The following is a 16,275-nucleotide window of genomic DNA, read 5'->3' as shown; positions in this document are numbered from 1 at the left end:
GTGTTTTCTGATCTGAGTCTGAAGCTTCCTGTTTGTTCCATGTTTCCTTTGATCTGTTAGTTTTAGTTTCTCATTGTAATTTAGGGACTAAAGAGTTTTGTCTGACAAACGTGTGTCCTGTAGTCAGCACCTACGTGGGCGGAGTCTACCTGTACTTGACTCTGATTGGTTTGTAGACCGTGTCTGATGTGGGTGTGTTAGGTGGGGGGGTAGTAGTCTCTCCTTTGAATGGAGAAAATGAATGAAGCTTCATTTGGTTGTCATGGTAAAAGCTTGATGGTATCACTAGCAGCATCAGCACCTTCAGGCGCAGTACTCCACAGTACTACAGTACTCTGCAGTACTCCACAGTACTCTGCAGTACTCCACAGTACTCCTCATCATGGTTCAAACAATATATCGTCAGAGGTGAAGACAGCAGCTGCTTCCTCTTCTTCTTCTTCTACTGTGTAATTCTGTCTCTACTTCCTGTGATTGGTCCAAAAGTCCAAACTATCCAACAAAGTGTTTTCACTGCAAACCAACAGAACCTGGTTCAGTTTGATCCAGACCCAGAACTCCTTCTGCTCTGAGGAACCTTTCACACCTGATGTTTAGCTTCAGACTTTTTACCCATGAATCACTTTGATGTCTTTGATCATAAGCTTCAAGTCTGAGGCGACGTCTCACTTTGTCTGAAAAAAAAAAGAGTTGGATTCAAAATCCAGACAAAGTGACTTCCTGCTCGCGGCCACCTTCAGGTCTGAAGCTGGATTCAGGAAATCAAGTTTTCTCCAGAGCTGAACACATCAAACACACATCAAACAGAGGGGGTCCTATCAGGACATCAGAGGCTGGAGGCCGCCGCCTCCTCCGCTCCTCTTTGTCAGTTTCTTCCTTGAACACAGCAGACGAGGATCAGTCCTCTGTTCTCACTCTGCCACTGTTAATCTGAATTAGAGCTTCATCACTTGATCGTCAGTTTTGTTTTTACTTGAATTCTTTACAATGTAAAACATAAACTGTTGAAACCCCATATCAGGATCATGTGACCTTTAACCCTCTTCCTGTGCCTGGCTCTTGAAAACGTCTCAGCTCCGTCTCAAACCGGGGGAGGGGCGGAGCCTGAAGCACTGGGAAAATACAGCGTTCCCATGTATCCTTAAAAAACCTGGAAGTTTACAGTGAAGCTTAACATACACACACACGTTAACACACACACACGTTAACACACACACGTTAACACACACACGTTAACACACACACACACAGGTGAAGGTGCAGCTGCTGACACAACAAACAGTGCTCTTCTCTTCCTGGTGTTTACCTGCCGCTCTGCGATTGTTCGTTCATCACACGTCACTTTGAAGAACACACATTCCTGTCGCTGTGTTTTAATTAAAAGGCCCGTGGTGCGTTCAGGGTCACCGCTGGTCCAGTCTTCCTTTTTAAATTACTCTTAAGCTTCATGAAAACTGAGAATAGATTAATCTGTGTTAATTAATGAGCCAGTTATAGATAAAAAAAAACATGTTGGTAAAACTTTGATTCACAACAGCTGTGAAAATAATAAACCTGAATCTGAACCGAACATGTCACAGTTTTAAAATGAGACTGTTTGGATGGAGCCTCAGTGAAGATGATGATCAGATTTTAATGACAATTTGAGATTATTTAATATAAAGAGACTTTAAACACCAGGAGAAACCTCCTCTTCCATCTGTATCGCTGGTGGTCTGATGAGTTCCTGTGTGAATCGTGCACGAGCGTGTTGCAGCTGGGACTCGTTGTTTCCCTTCTTTGTGTCCTGCTCTTTTTATTGGCTCCTCACCTGAGTGGAACCTGTGGCAGGCTGTTATTAAACCCTCTTGTATTCCCGCTGACATCTGGATCAAACACCCAGAGTCGAGAAGGTTCCTGTGGAACATTACTGTTATTAGAGCTTCATCTCAGCCGCCAACACTTTCCACCGGATGCAGATTTATCTGTGCTGCAGGCAGCGAGCGCAGCAGCACACCTCGGCACATCAAACTTCCCTCCTCGGTTTATACCAGAACATGGCGCAGGACGACGCAGCAGATGTCTGTCTCCGTGTCATTTGGTTTGATTTCTCACCTCAACAGCTTCAGTCAGAATCAGTCGAGCACAAAAGATGAAGTGCGATCAGCTGATGACACGCGAGGTCGGCTTGAAGCGCCGCAGGGGAATCAGCTGTTTCCACGTGTTGACGACATCTAAACAGCCGCTTTGATTCAGAATCAAGTTCAACCAAATTTAAATCAAATTCAAACAAAAATAATCAAAGTTAATGTGGATTTTTAAAAATCATTTCTGACCCAATATATTAGAAATAAAACAAGTTCACTCATGAAAACAAACTCTTATTTTGAATCCTGTGGACTGGGAGGGGCGGGGCTCGAGCTGCTGTCATCCAGCCTCAGCTGATCCACAGACTCTGTCTCTGCTCTTTATCAAATCACCAGAGTTTGGATTTGATTGATTGTGTTATGATCCGCTGCAGCCAATGAGGACGAAGCTTTGTGTTTATTAAAAGAGTCGCTGCATTCAACGACACTGCGACGCCCAAAGTTTAAGAAAAGAAACAAACAATGAAATTCTGGATTCATTGATAAGGAACAACACAGCAGCATCAGATCCTCCTCCTGGTTCAGGTGAGAGGGGGGGCAGCCGGCTGCAGCAGACAGAGACAGGAAGTGACGTGTTACCTCTGCTGCAGAGGTCACGTGATCATGTTGACATCACCTGACACCTTCAGCTCTGATCACCACGAACTCTCTTCACATCTTCGTCTGTGTCTTCATCGTGTGTGTCTAACATGCACCTCCTCCGGAGAAGGTACGGAGGTACTGCGAGGTTCATGTCTGAAAGCTGCTTTAGTTTCAGTAGTTTGGTCCAGATTGATTGAGATGAGAGGAAATGACGTCTGATGATCGAGGAGTTTGCTGTTTAAATGGTGGTAGTGACTAAACGTTGAAACGGGAGATTGGTGGACGGCGTCTCTTTGACTTGCTCAGTCGTTACGTGCAGTTCGGACACAGCTGATTGGCTGCGGTGCCTCTGACCTTCGACCCGACTGTAAACTGACATAATGAAGTATTTCCTCTTCTGTTGGAATCCAGCGGGACGGGAAAGAAGCAACTTCTGACCTGAAGCGTGATAACGCGGGGTGGGGGGGGTCCTGGTCTGAGACTCTGTGATTTTCTTTTGCCAGGAAGTGATTCAACGCCCCAGGGAGGGGGGGGGGTGTTCTATTATTACAGACGGCATGGAGTCTGTGAGCAGAGATGCATTACAGGGACAAGCAGATGCATGCAGGGTAATTTTAGCCTTGTTCTCTGGGAGGAGAAACGTCGGTGGAGGAAGAGATGGAGTAAAAAGTGACTGGTTCTCAAAGCAGTGTGGGTAAACGGGTAATTATGGCCGACTGATGTGACTCTCAGACTCCTTTGTTCATCTCTTCCACCTGAGGTTGATAATTACACTGAGGCAGCGAATGCTCAGACTAAACGCCACCGCTCGCCATCGCTACTCTTTAATAATAATAATAGTAATACATTTTACTCTACATGCTGTCGAGAAAAAAGAAAGTTCTACTAAAACCTCAGTTAAAAGCAGAATTTAGCAGAAGCCCCACCCCTGACCCCGCCCCCGTCAGTGATGTCACCACGAGAATTAGCCCTGACAGCTGACTGACCAACCCCTGTTGTGACATCACTGGTGGGTGTGGCTTAAAGTGAAACGTGCTAATTTAAGTTTAATAATACCTGTAAACGTGTCAAGATATTAAAGCTAAATTCTAAATGATTGTTTTGCTACATATCACAACATGTACAATACAAATTTTTGTGCTTCTGATGTTTGTTATTCCAATTTGTTATTATTTGTTATCCTGATTCCGACGTTTGGTTATTGCGATGTTTCTCAGCTGCGGTGGTTTCACTGGTCGTCTTCTGTCAACCTGCTGCAGCACAAAGAATCAGTTTACAGGTTTTCACTCTGAACCTGAACGTGACCTTCTGCGCTCTTCTTCTTCTTCGTCTGGTTTGTTGGCCGGTGGCAAATCGTCAAGGTGCTCGTACGTCCACATCTTTAAGTTTCTGAATTAAACCTTGGATTAAACACCTTTAACTTCAAAGACTTCACAGAAACGTATCTTCTGACGATCGGCAGCGTCTGAGGACGTTCAGCTGGATCTGCCAATAAACAGAATGAAGAAGAAGAAGGAGCTTATTTTTTAAATGCCGTCCTTTAGATGATGGCGGCAGATACAGCTGAACGCCCTCAGACATTCATTCACTGCTCAGGTTGTTTATGTCTCAGACCTGAGACGAGCGACTGATGTGGGTTCTTGTTTGAACAAGATTCCAGATGTTTTCTCTGCTGTGGTTTCCCTTAGTGAAGACGAGGATCCTGAGAGCAGCCGATTAACGGCAGAGGCGACACAAACTGGTTTTAAAATGCAAACACACAAGTATGGATGTGGCCACAGACGTCTGTGTGGGACACATGAAACCAGAGTCTGATGTTCATGTATCACACATTTCAAATATCAAAGTCACTCTGTCGTTTTCATGAGGATCAAAACCAGTTTGATTTTACATCTTCATAAGTATCAAACCTTCAAACAACAGTTCACAACCTTTTTAAAGGATAATGAGTTTGTTAATGTTGAATATAGAACACACAACATCACAACACAAAGACACAACCCAACATAAGCTGCTTCAGACCTGAACTCCTCAGTTCTCAGTATTTTCTGTTTAATACCAGGAGCTCAGGAGAAGTAGAAACTGTGTCTCACTCAGACACCACCTGGACTTTTACAAATAAAATACGACCAGCAGAGTCTCACAAGTCTCTGATCTGGAGTCATGTGACCCACGACAGCAGCCAGATGTTGGTGTGTTTCAGTGTGGGGGGGTTTCAGCAGCTGTGGAGTCTGTGCAGTGGGTGTGAGTCTTTGTCTGTGGTAATGAGCTGTTTGTGTTTGTTCCTGACGTCCCGCTGTGGGGACACCTCTGGGCGGAGTGTCTTCTTCCTTGGTGGTCCCCGAATAGGCTGGTGTGGTCGGGTGAGGGGGTTTAATCTTAGATTTAAGGTGGACAGCAGTTTAAGGAGGTATTCAATTTTATTTGTATAGCGCCAAATCATTATATACATTATCTCAAGGCACTTTACACTGAAGGTTAAAACCTTAAAATCATATAACATAAGAACAGATTTTTAAAGCTGCAGCAATTGATCGATCAACAGAAAACTGATCAGCTGCCTTTTTCAGACAGTTTCTCTTTTCTGATATTTAAAGATGAATCAAACGCTGGAGAATCAATCTACTGCTTTGTGAAAATATTAGTTTAATCTCTGAGCTGTTTTATTGTCTAACTGAAGTTTTATATATATATTAATTATATCATTATATAATATATATATAATAAGCCAACATTAAATTTCCAAGTAAAAGTCTTTTTTCATGGTGTTTTTATCAAAGAAAGTTTGAGTCTGAATACTCTGTATTATATAATAACTGAATAATTCTCAGATGTGGGTTCAAGAGTCTAAATCTAAGGACGTTTTGATTTAATTTAAGGAATAATTTTGGATTTAATGAAAAGTTTATTTAAATAAAATTCTGTTTGTTTCCGACTCTGAAACTTTTTCTACATATTTCAACTGTTGCGAGGTCAGAATAAAAAGTGACCAGGATCAGACCTGACAGGTCACATTCCATTACAGGTGTAATCTGTAATGTAAAAGAATTACAGCAGGGACGATGTGGAATACACAAAACTCAATCAGACAGAAAATCTGGGTGAAACTTAATCCAGTCTGCAGACGCTTATCAACACAAACAAATCACACACACACACACACACACACACACACACACACACACACACACACACACACACAACCTCGGCCTCCAGCTTCCCTTCTTAATCTCCACTTGTCCAATCAGGACACTCTGCCGGCGGCTGCTCTGTTTATCAAACAGAAGGAGAGATTAAGGTGTTTAATACTCTCCGGCTGCGAGTCTGGTTTTAGATCAACGTTCAGTCTCTGCTGATAACTGTGGGAGAATCAAACGCACCTTCACATTCCTGAGCAGGTTACTGATTAACCCCCGTGTGTCAGGGTTCTCTCAGAACTGAGGGTGGAGTCCTATTTACACTGTAACCAGATTAACATTCACTTTGACCAGATTAAGAAATTAGCAACCACTGTAACCAGATTAACAACCACTGTAACCGGATTAGCAACCACTGTAACCGGATTAACAACCACTGTAACCGGATTAGCAACCACTGTAACCGGATTAACAACCACTGTAACCGGATTAACAACCACTGTAACCGGATTAGCAACCACTGTAACCGGATTAACAACCACTGTAACCGGATTAGCAACCACTGTAACCGGATTAACAACCACTGTAACCGGATTAGCAACCACTGTAACCGGATTAGCAACCACTGTAACCGGATTAGCAACCACTGTAACCGGATTAGCGTGTCCTGAAGTGATCTGAACACCATCTCTCTGAGGCAGTGACCTCTGACCTCTGAGTGAGCGTCAGGCTCAGTGAAATCTGTGTAGTAAACTGTTTCATGTTTCATCTTCAACTCTGCTGAACATTCCTCACATTCCTCCCTCCTCACCCCGTCACCCCTTTTCAAAAATTTTTGCACCTGCTTGTTGACCTCTGACCTCAGCACCTGCTGGGAGACGAGCTCTGAGGGACTGAGGCACAGAACCTGCAGAGTGGATCCTTCCTCAGTGTTTGAGCCTCTCGTTCACACAACAATGTTTTCAGTCACTAAAACTAAGATTCAAACAAAAGGTTCCTGACATTTAAAAACTCAGTTTTCTGTGTGTCCATGTGAAATGTTGTTCTGTGAATGGTTGTGCTCAATTTTGGGAAACGATGACATCACAGTTTACTTCATTCATGCCCTTTGTTACTTTGTGTAATGAACATGACCCAATAACAACAACACCGTGTCTATATACCTGTTTCTCTGTTTGGTTTCAGTTTTACTCCGACCACACTGCTCGTCTGTGGTGTCTGACGGATCGTTGATGTATGTAGAGAGGAAACAGTTTTTATGTGTCGATCACAGTGATTGATCACCCTGATTAATACTAATCCCAGTCTGGACTCTGGACTTCAGTTGTGCTCACATGGTGGATTTGTGGTGAACCAGTTGTGTAACTCTTCATCATTGATTTTATTCTTGAATCCTTCAAATCCTGATGGTCATTTTATCTCACAGGAAGAAAAGCACCAGACTCTCTTGAAGAATCAGTTTGATTTTGCATCATTCAGGGATGAGATGGTTATTGGACGCTGACAAATCAGTAGAAGCTCAGGTCGGTGTAATCATATAACTGAAGTGTGCGTATACTCGGAGGGTGTGTGTGCGCACTGTGACCTCTGACCTCCGCCCTGCTCGTTACCTGCCGTCTGTTTCTCTGCTGGGTGTGAATGTGGATGATCTTGCTGCAGTTGGTGCGAGGACGAGGCTCGGCCCGTGCCCACGCGTTCAAAAGTCAAAGCGGTCATTGTTCGGTCCTCCGGAGAAAAATGCGATGAGGTCATGGGATGATTTTAATTGGTTGACGCTGCGAGTGGGGGCGTTCCTTCTAGATGTGCCCTCCCCCCACCAACACCACCACATAATAACTTTAACCCCCTCCTCCCAACCCTCAGGCCGACCCCGAGGCTCCGCTCCACCGACTGGAAGAGGAGTCACAGGAATGCACTGTCAAAGATCCTGTACTGACACAGATTAACTCTGAGGTGAAGTCAGAAGATGGAGCAGATTTCACTGATCAGAGATGAACCACAGAAACCAGACAGAGAAAAGAGAAGAAACAGCTTATTCATTAAGATTGATTTGTTCATATCCATTAGAGACAAATATCTCCTTTCACTTACTTCTGTCTGCGTCGGAGGCTCCACCCACACATGTCAGTTTCAAACTCATCACTGTTACTATGGTTACGCCTGACGGAGTTTTCCAGCCTCTAAATCAAGCTGTTTTCAGACATGACCGGACCCAGTTCTCTGGACTTTACCTGACTTTGCCTTTCACACATGAACACCACAGCAGGATGTGACCACAACAGCAACCACTCATCCTCATTATTCATTCTTATTCATTTGTACGGACTTGTTACTAGTGGCCAGGCGGAGAACGTCTGTAGAAACCGTGGAGCGTCTCAGTCGGACATTTGTGTTCACACATGCACCTCCTCCGGAGAAAAGACGGAGCATCTGTGGAGTTTAGTGCATGTCTGAAGGCAGCTTAAAGGAATAGTTCACCCAAAAATGATAATTCACTCATTATCTACAAAAATGATAATTCGCTCATTACCCTATGCCGATGGAGGGGGGGGGGGTGAAGTGTTTGAGTCCACAAAACACTTTTGGAGTTTCAGGGGTGAACAGTGTCTGCTGATATCGAGGGACTTCTGAAATTCTGACGTCCGCTAGCTTAGCCACTTGTGGTGGAGGTTTAGGCTCGTGTGGCTCGTGTGGCCCTCGTGTGGCCCCCCATCGGCATAGTGGTGAGTAGATAATGAGTGAATTAAAATTTTTGGGTGAACTATTGTTTTAAGAGACTTGTGTAAACACTGCTACCAACACACTGATTCATTTTAGTTTGAAAACTCGGTTGCTATGGTTACGCATGGCGTCCACACTTAGTTTTCCAGCCTCTAAATCAGAGACTTAAACGCTGCTCGTCTTTGTTTTAGTTTGAAAACTAACCGCCCACGTTCTCTTCCTGATTGGTTCTCATCAGTCACATGACTCGACTACCAGCGGTGAACACAAAGCTAACACTTCCTGTCAGGAACACTTCCTGTTTCTAACACTTCCTGTCAGGAACACTTCCTGTTTCTAACACTTCCTGTCAGGAACAGTTCCACCTCGTCGTCGCTCAGAGAAAAGAAATCCCTGCTCTGACTCTTCACCATCACTGTTCCTCCTTCAGAGGAGTTTCTGTTACTAAGACGAGAACAATCTACTTCCTGTTTACATCACATGACAAGTGTACGTGAATGGTCATGTGACGTGTGTTGATGTGGAACCTCTCCTCTAATTGGCTGACGGTGACAAGCGGCCAGGCCAACCACAGGTTACAGACCGCGGCGTTTCTGTAGCTCATCAAATTGCAGCGTTGGTTGTGGAGTTGTGTCTGATGCTGTCTCAGCAGGAAGTGAACGTGGGTCTCTGCAGAGCTGTGTGGTCGCTAGGCGTGAGTGCGATGGAGCAGAGGGGTCGAAGGTCACAGGAGCCTCAGAAGGGTTAGGGTCCCTCTTTACAGTGGCTCAGTTTTAGAGATGTTGTTAGAGAGTGTGAGGATTTTCTCTCCTTTAGTCTGATGACGTCCATGACTCCATCGTGGTCCCGCCCCCTCACATCCCTGATTGGACACACTGATCAGTGGGATGGCGTCTCATCGCAGCGATGCTTGTTGTTCTTTCTTGTTGGATGTGATCTGGTATGAGGAGGCGGAGCCTCAGCCTGAGTTTTGTCCGAGCAGCTGCATCTTTACACTGAACATGAAGATTTCTTTCCGACAGTGTGAAGGACAAGAGGCTCATTATTTCCTCTCAGGAGTTGTTTGTCTTCTCAGAGCTGACTGTCGTGTCTTCCTCCCTCGTCCTAATCTGTCCTCCTCAAGGACGTGTTCTGTTTCTGTGTGAAGACAAACATCTGCCGCTCTGACGTCTTAATGTGGAGGAGTCAAACACTGGAGGAGAGGAGGTCTGAGGTCACATCCTCATCAGCTCCGACTGCAGGACTGTAAAATCTAAATCTCCGATTCTCAGACTAAAGGGCCACTTACTGTTTTACTGAAGGTGTGAGGATGTCCTTTAACTGAACTTAGCTTTACTCCTCTCACGTGTTTTAATAAAGTGCTTTTTGTTCTTTTTGTGTTGTGGATGAATAGTCCCGCATGTCGACCTGCTCTGTTATCAAACTCTGGCTCCTGCTGCTTCACTGACTGAAGGTTTCATCCTGCGACGCGTCTCAACATGTTGCTGTAACGCTGACAGACCCCCCCGACCGCAGGAGGCCAGAGGCAGGAGGACGACGACTCATCCGCTTAATCAGTTTCTCTTTGTTTCCTCTGTGTCCTGTTTTTACTGGACACATTGAGTTGAAGATCATTTGAACCAATGATAAATTAATAGATACAGAGGCTGAGAGTTAGGTCACCACAGAGTTTGATAACAGACTCTTTTCTTTTGAGATCAAAATGTTCTTGACATCGGAAAAAAATGAAGAGAACCAGGAAGAGAACGTGGGCGTCTGCGTCGTCGTTTAAAAAGTTTCTGTTCAGACTAAAACTCCAGAGTTTTCTAACTCAAACGAGACCAGTTTACACAAGTCTCTGATTTAGAAGCTGGTAAACTGTGTGCACCGTGCGTAGCCATAGAAACAGAGTTTTAAATCTAAATGAATCAGTGTAGGCGTCTGTGGACTGATGGAGCCTCTGGCCATTGCTCAGGGGCACTACAGCAGAGTGTGAACCTCGGCCTCCAGCCTCCCCCTGTGTCGGCTGGCGTGTCTTCCATAAGAGGGCAGGAAAACCCCCCCGCCCCCAGCCTCCCTGTCTCTGACATGAACAGCTCGTCTCGCCCTCTTTTCTTCTTAGTTGACTCTTTCTTTCTCGGTCCATCCCTCTTTCCGGCGTCACTCTGCCGGGCGGAAACACATTCCAGCCGGTTCATTCCTGCCGTCACTGTGTCACTCCGTGACCCCCGCACCGAGCGCCCCCCCGTACAGTCCCTCCCCGAGTTGTGTTGGAAAGAAAAGCTCCTTCCTCCGAACGACTGGAGGCTCTTTTAATGTGGAGACGTGACTCTGGGCCCCCTGAGGAGAGTCTGGCAGGGTCAGCGCTCCACAATAGGAGGGTTCGCTCTGCTTAAAGCCAAACCAGCTAATTGAGGATGTCGGCGTTGGTTTCTCAGCAGTGAGGAATGAAGGAGGTCGTTCAGTTCACAGGTTTAAACCCAGACTTAATTCAAGAGATGGTTCCTGGTCAGAGTCACAAACTTGAAGAAGCCTTAACACTGAAACAAATTAGAAACGGTGACAGTCAGAAGTGATAATAATTATGATAATAATAATGATGAGGATGATAAGTTTCACTGAGGGAAAGAAGAAGTTTCATTCATCTGGATTTAAAAATAAGATCATTATCACTGGATATAAAAAAAAATCTCGAACAGTCTTTAAAACTAGGTTCACACAAAACTGTGGATCACAGGTAGACAATATTAAAAAAATATAATGTTAATAATATATAACATCACATACATTTGAATGATAATTATTATAATTTCTAACTTTGCAGTGATGTCGTTATCATGATGTCCTGGCCTCTTATCTCCCATCTGACGTGGTCTCTGAAATTTAAACAGAAGAATATTTGACTGAATTAATGATTCAATTATCTTCATATCTACGTCACTTGTCTAATTGATCATTGATCACGATGGTTAATGTGAGCAGACGAAGCTGCAGGACGAGTAGTTTCAGTTTCTTTAGAGCTTTCTGTTTTGGGGAATGATCTTCCTCTGGCTTGGTTTGGAGTGGCAGCACTGGAGGTTTTGTTGTGTGAGAGCAAATCATGAATGTGCACAGCCGCCTCTTTGTGTTCGCCGCCTCTGTAGAAATGTTCCACTCATCAAGACGCTGATTGTTCCTCCTGGTTCCACGCTGCGGAGTTGCTTCATGGGGGAGAGACTGACTGACTTGTTTGATTCTCTCTGATGACGTCCATCTATCACTTTCAATATCGATGAATCTGTTGATTAATCGTCAGTTCTTCATCCAATCAGATTCTCTTCTTTGTCCCTCGGTCCTCTCTGTTGTTTTGTCCTGTTTGAGGATGTGGAGGCGTTTTTCTGTTTGAATAGTTTGAGCAGTCGGTTCCTGCCGGCTGGCGTCGGTCCTCTCAGGGACGCCTCTTCAGAAAACGCATCGCTTTGATCCGAGGCTCAGAGTGAAAATATGCTTCAGATCGCAGATGTTCAGGAACACATTGGAATAAAACTCGACCTTTAAGTTCCTTTTCTTTCTGAAACACATCAGAACAAACGCAGAGCAGGGTTGAACCAGGCAGCAGGAAGGAATAAAACAAAGTCTCCGTTGAAAGGCTGAAGTCACGGCCCACAGTTTCAGACGAGTCACATGATGAATGTTCGATTTAAATGTCTCTTTGGACTCGACAGCTTTAAAATCTGTAAAATCTCTTCTGGCCAAGACAGTGTTTCACTGACGCCTGTTTTTAAACCTCCTCACTGTTGCTTTGCTTACACCTGCCTCTAAATTAACGTTTCAGTCTGGACGAACAGAAACTGAGACTTTTGTAAACGATGACACAGACGCCAACATAGTCTTCCTGATTGGTTCTTTGCAGTCACATGACTCGACTACCAGCAGTGAATACAAACACAATGTGTTCTCAGGCGTGTGAATGTGGACGGAGACGATTGTTTTGAGTTTAAACTGTGTCAGTGTGAACAGAGACCACCTGTGTGGAGAAACCTCCATGTGTCAGACTGTGATCTCCACAGCTCCTGAGTGACCTCCACCCAGGAAGTTCATCTGCAACTGAGGTCCTCACAGCACAGCAATGACACACACACACACACACACACACACACACACACACACACACACACACACACACACACACACACACACACACACACACACACACACACACACACACACACACACACACACACACACACACACACACACAGGGAGCAGGAAGTGTGTGTTTGCAGTTGCTTCATTGTTTCCTGTAATAAACTTGAGCCTTTTGTGAACGTCCTATCAGCTGCTTCACCTTTATTTACCATCCACAAAGAGGGGCCCCACGGGGCCGGGGCCCCTGTCAGCACACTGTTTACAGAGCAGATTCTTTGGCTGAGCAAACAGCCGTACCCCAGCCGCCCGGCTCAATCGTGGCTGCGTTCCTTGACGCGCTGACTGACGGCTACTGGAAGGTTTGTTCGTGGGCTCTGACCTGCCCAGACTCGCCAAGTATGTGGATCGACCAGCGGAGTGTCGGGAGTTAAAGGACCAGACCCCCGCTTCAGCATGTCCCAACCACACTTTACATTCCCGCTCGACGTCTCTCTGCTGCGTCCAGCGTCCTGTGAACGATTGGTTAATGCTAACGTTTGTGCTGCTGTCACGTGTAACTACAGCTGCACCACAGCATCTGCACGGCCTGGAAACAGGTTTTAATCCTGGGTTCTAGGCCTTTCAGTTATAACAACATATATAATATACATATACATTAAAGTAAAACCAACAGGAGTCATGATAATACGTTGCTCAGAGAAGATGAAGGTTTATAGGTCGACTTCAAGAGAGCGGAAGAGGTCAAATCATCCACAACAAAACGTACATTTCAAAATCTCACAAAATAAGTGTTCAGTCTTTTAACTGATCATTCCTCCACTAACATTCCACACTCCGCTTAACTTCAACAAATCAACCAAATCACTCAGATTCAGAAACACGTCTGATTGTTTTCACCACAACTTATTCTATGAGAAATCTGTGAAAATGTTATGGTTAGGGTTAAAGAGATGAAAAGATCCTGGATCCTGATCCAGATCTGCACCAACATGTCACAAGGTGGAAACAATCAATCAAACATCAAATCATTAGTTATCAGATAAGAAATCAGAATTCCTGAAGTGAAACTGACTCGAGGCTTAAACTTGCCTCTTCTCTTTACAGGTAAAGCCTTCGACATCACCTACGTGCGCCTCAAGTTCCACACCAGCCGACCGGAGAGCTTCGCCATATACAAGCGGACCAGCGAGAGCGGCCCCTGGGTGCCTTACCAGTACTACAGCGGCTCCTGCGAGAAAACCTACCAGAAGCAGAGCCGGGGCTTCATCCGGACCGGCGAGGACGAGCAGCAGGCGCTCTGCACCGACGACTTCAGCGACATCTCTCCGCTCACCGGTGGGAACGTGGCCTTCTCCACGCTGGAGGGGCGACCCAGTGCCTACAACTTTGACAACAGCCCCGTCCTCCAGGTGAGCGCCCGCAGGAAGTGCATCACCACAAGAAGTGGTGGAGGCGGTTCCTCTGAGCTGAAATAAAAAAATGTCATGACAGGAAGTGTGGAGCTGAACATAGTTTGTTTCTGTGAAGGTTCTTTGGTAAAAACTTCAGAACATCATAAGAATGTTATGTTTTGTTTTTTTAATGTCTGGATGTGATCATGTGATCTCAGTTATAAACAAAGACACAAGTCTCTGTATGAAATAATAATAAATGTGTGTGTGAGCAGAAAAGACCGAGATTAATGAGCCTCGTCCAGAGGAGAAGAGCGGAAACACAAACAGTGTGGGGGTGTCCAGCTGCTGCTGCAGTGGGAACTCCGGGGGCGTCGCCTGGCAACATGTCCCAATTCTGTACTTGGCAGCATCAAGCCTGTAACCTGAGCCGCAGAACAGACTTCTGGGAAAAAACTACTGATGGAGTTTTTATTGAGGCGACTTCAGAGAATCAGAGTTTGAAATTAGAATACTGACTGTATATAAAGAGGATCAGTGACTGTATATAAAGACCATCACTGACTGTATATAAAGACCATCACTGACTGTATATAAAGACCATCAGTGACTGTATATAAAGATGATCACTGACTGTATATAAAGATGATCACTGACTGTATATAAAGACCATCAGTGACTGTATATAAAGAGGATCAGTGACTGTATATAAAGATGATCACTGACTGTATATAAAGACCATCAGTGACTGTATATAAAGACCATCAGTGACTGTATATAAAGACCATCACTGACTGTATATAAAGACCATCACTGACTGTATATAAAGACCATCACTGACTGTATATAAAGACCATCACTGACTGTATATAAAGACCATCACTGACTGTATATAAAGACCATCACTGACTGTATATAAAGACCATCACTGACTGTATATAAAGACGATCAGTGACTGTATATAAAGAGGATCAGTGACTGTATATAAAGACCATCACTGACTGTATATAAAGACCATCACTGACTGTATATAAAGACCATCAGTGACTGTATATAAAGACCATCACTGACTGTATATAAAGACGATCAGTGACTGTATATAAAGACGATCAGTGACTGTATATAAAGACGATCAGTGACTGTATATAAAGACCATCAGTGACTGTATATAAAGACCATCAGTGACTGTATATAAAGACCATCACTGACTGTATATAAAGATGATCAGTGACTGTATATGGAGCCTCCTGATTGGCTGATCATCAGACGTTCAGGTGGAACAGTCTCTGTGTGAACGAACAGATTTAGCTCTGCAGCTCTGAACTTCCTTATTTGACTTGTCGGCATGAAGCTATTTATACCGAAGCTGTGGAGTCTCTTCGCAGGCGGCAAACTGTCGAGGCGTCACGCGGCTGTTTGTCGCTCTCTGACATTCCTGCCGTCTGTCATCTCTGAGCTCTGAGAGGGAAATGACCACCAGCTGAGACCGTCCACCTCCCGCTCTCACTCGGTCTCATCCTGGAACTTTTGTGGCTCGTGAGCCCTAAAATAACACGTCTCCACTTCTAAACTTGTCAAATGGTGTCGGCCAATAATCCCCTTCACTGACTGACTGAGCGAAGTATTCGTTAGTATTTGAATTGAACACAAACTGGTGATTCAAAACAGACAATAATATGATGACGTCAGTTCATGACCTCTCATTAAAAAATAATATGGTGCCATCTTTAAATGAACACATGTTTTTTTTAAACCTGCATTCACAGGTTATATTCTGCGCGTTTGGTCGAGAGGTGAAGAAGTCAATTTCTCAGAGTCGCTCGGTGGAGTAAATGTACGTGGTCACTGACAGTGTGTGTGTTCCCAGGCTGCAGCTCAGCTCAACGTTTGTGATTCCCTGAAGAGTTTCTTACGCCAGGCGGAAATTCTTACCCTGAGAAAACACATGTCCCGGCCGAGGCGTTCCTCACAAGCATAGAGCTGCAGATGATTGATAGCAAACAAATGTTCTGTACAGTTTAAACAGCGTCGACCTGAGAACGTGCACGAGCTTCCTGTAGCGGACGACCTGAAGAGCTGCAGCTGCCGAACTGTTCAGATGAGTTTATCCCTCATGAAAGAAAGAAAGAGGGAATGTCGGGCGGTACCGGTCACGACGAGAGTCTTTCAGAAAAGTGAGTGGCTGAGAAACCAGCTGCAGAAACGTTTTCA

At 44.8% G+C, this 16,275-nt stretch overlaps 1 protein-coding gene across 1 annotated transcript in view; it reads left to right on the top strand.

Annotated features, from left to right (window-relative positions):
• lamc1 (laminin, gamma 1) overlaps positions 1-16,275 on the top strand; it is a 37,065-nt gene that overhangs the window by 5,007 nt on the left and 15,783 nt on the right. Inside the window, exon 2 of the mRNA XM_047341893.1 lies at positions 13,778-14,082. Within this exon, the coding sequence (XP_047197849.1) occupies positions 13,778-14,082 (305 nt within the window). The remainder of the gene's footprint in view (positions 1-13,777; positions 14,083-16,275) is intronic.

The sequence above is a fragment of the Hippoglossus stenolepis genome, chromosome 11, assembly GCF_022539355.2.
Source record: "Hippoglossus stenolepis isolate QCI-W04-F060 chromosome 11, HSTE1.2, whole genome shotgun sequence".
NCBI classification, from domain to species: Eukaryota; Metazoa; Chordata; class Actinopteri; order Pleuronectiformes; family Pleuronectidae; genus Hippoglossus; species Hippoglossus stenolepis.
The sequence above is the reverse complement of the archived record's forward strand: the minus strand, read 5'-3'. Positions and strand labels throughout refer to the sequence as shown.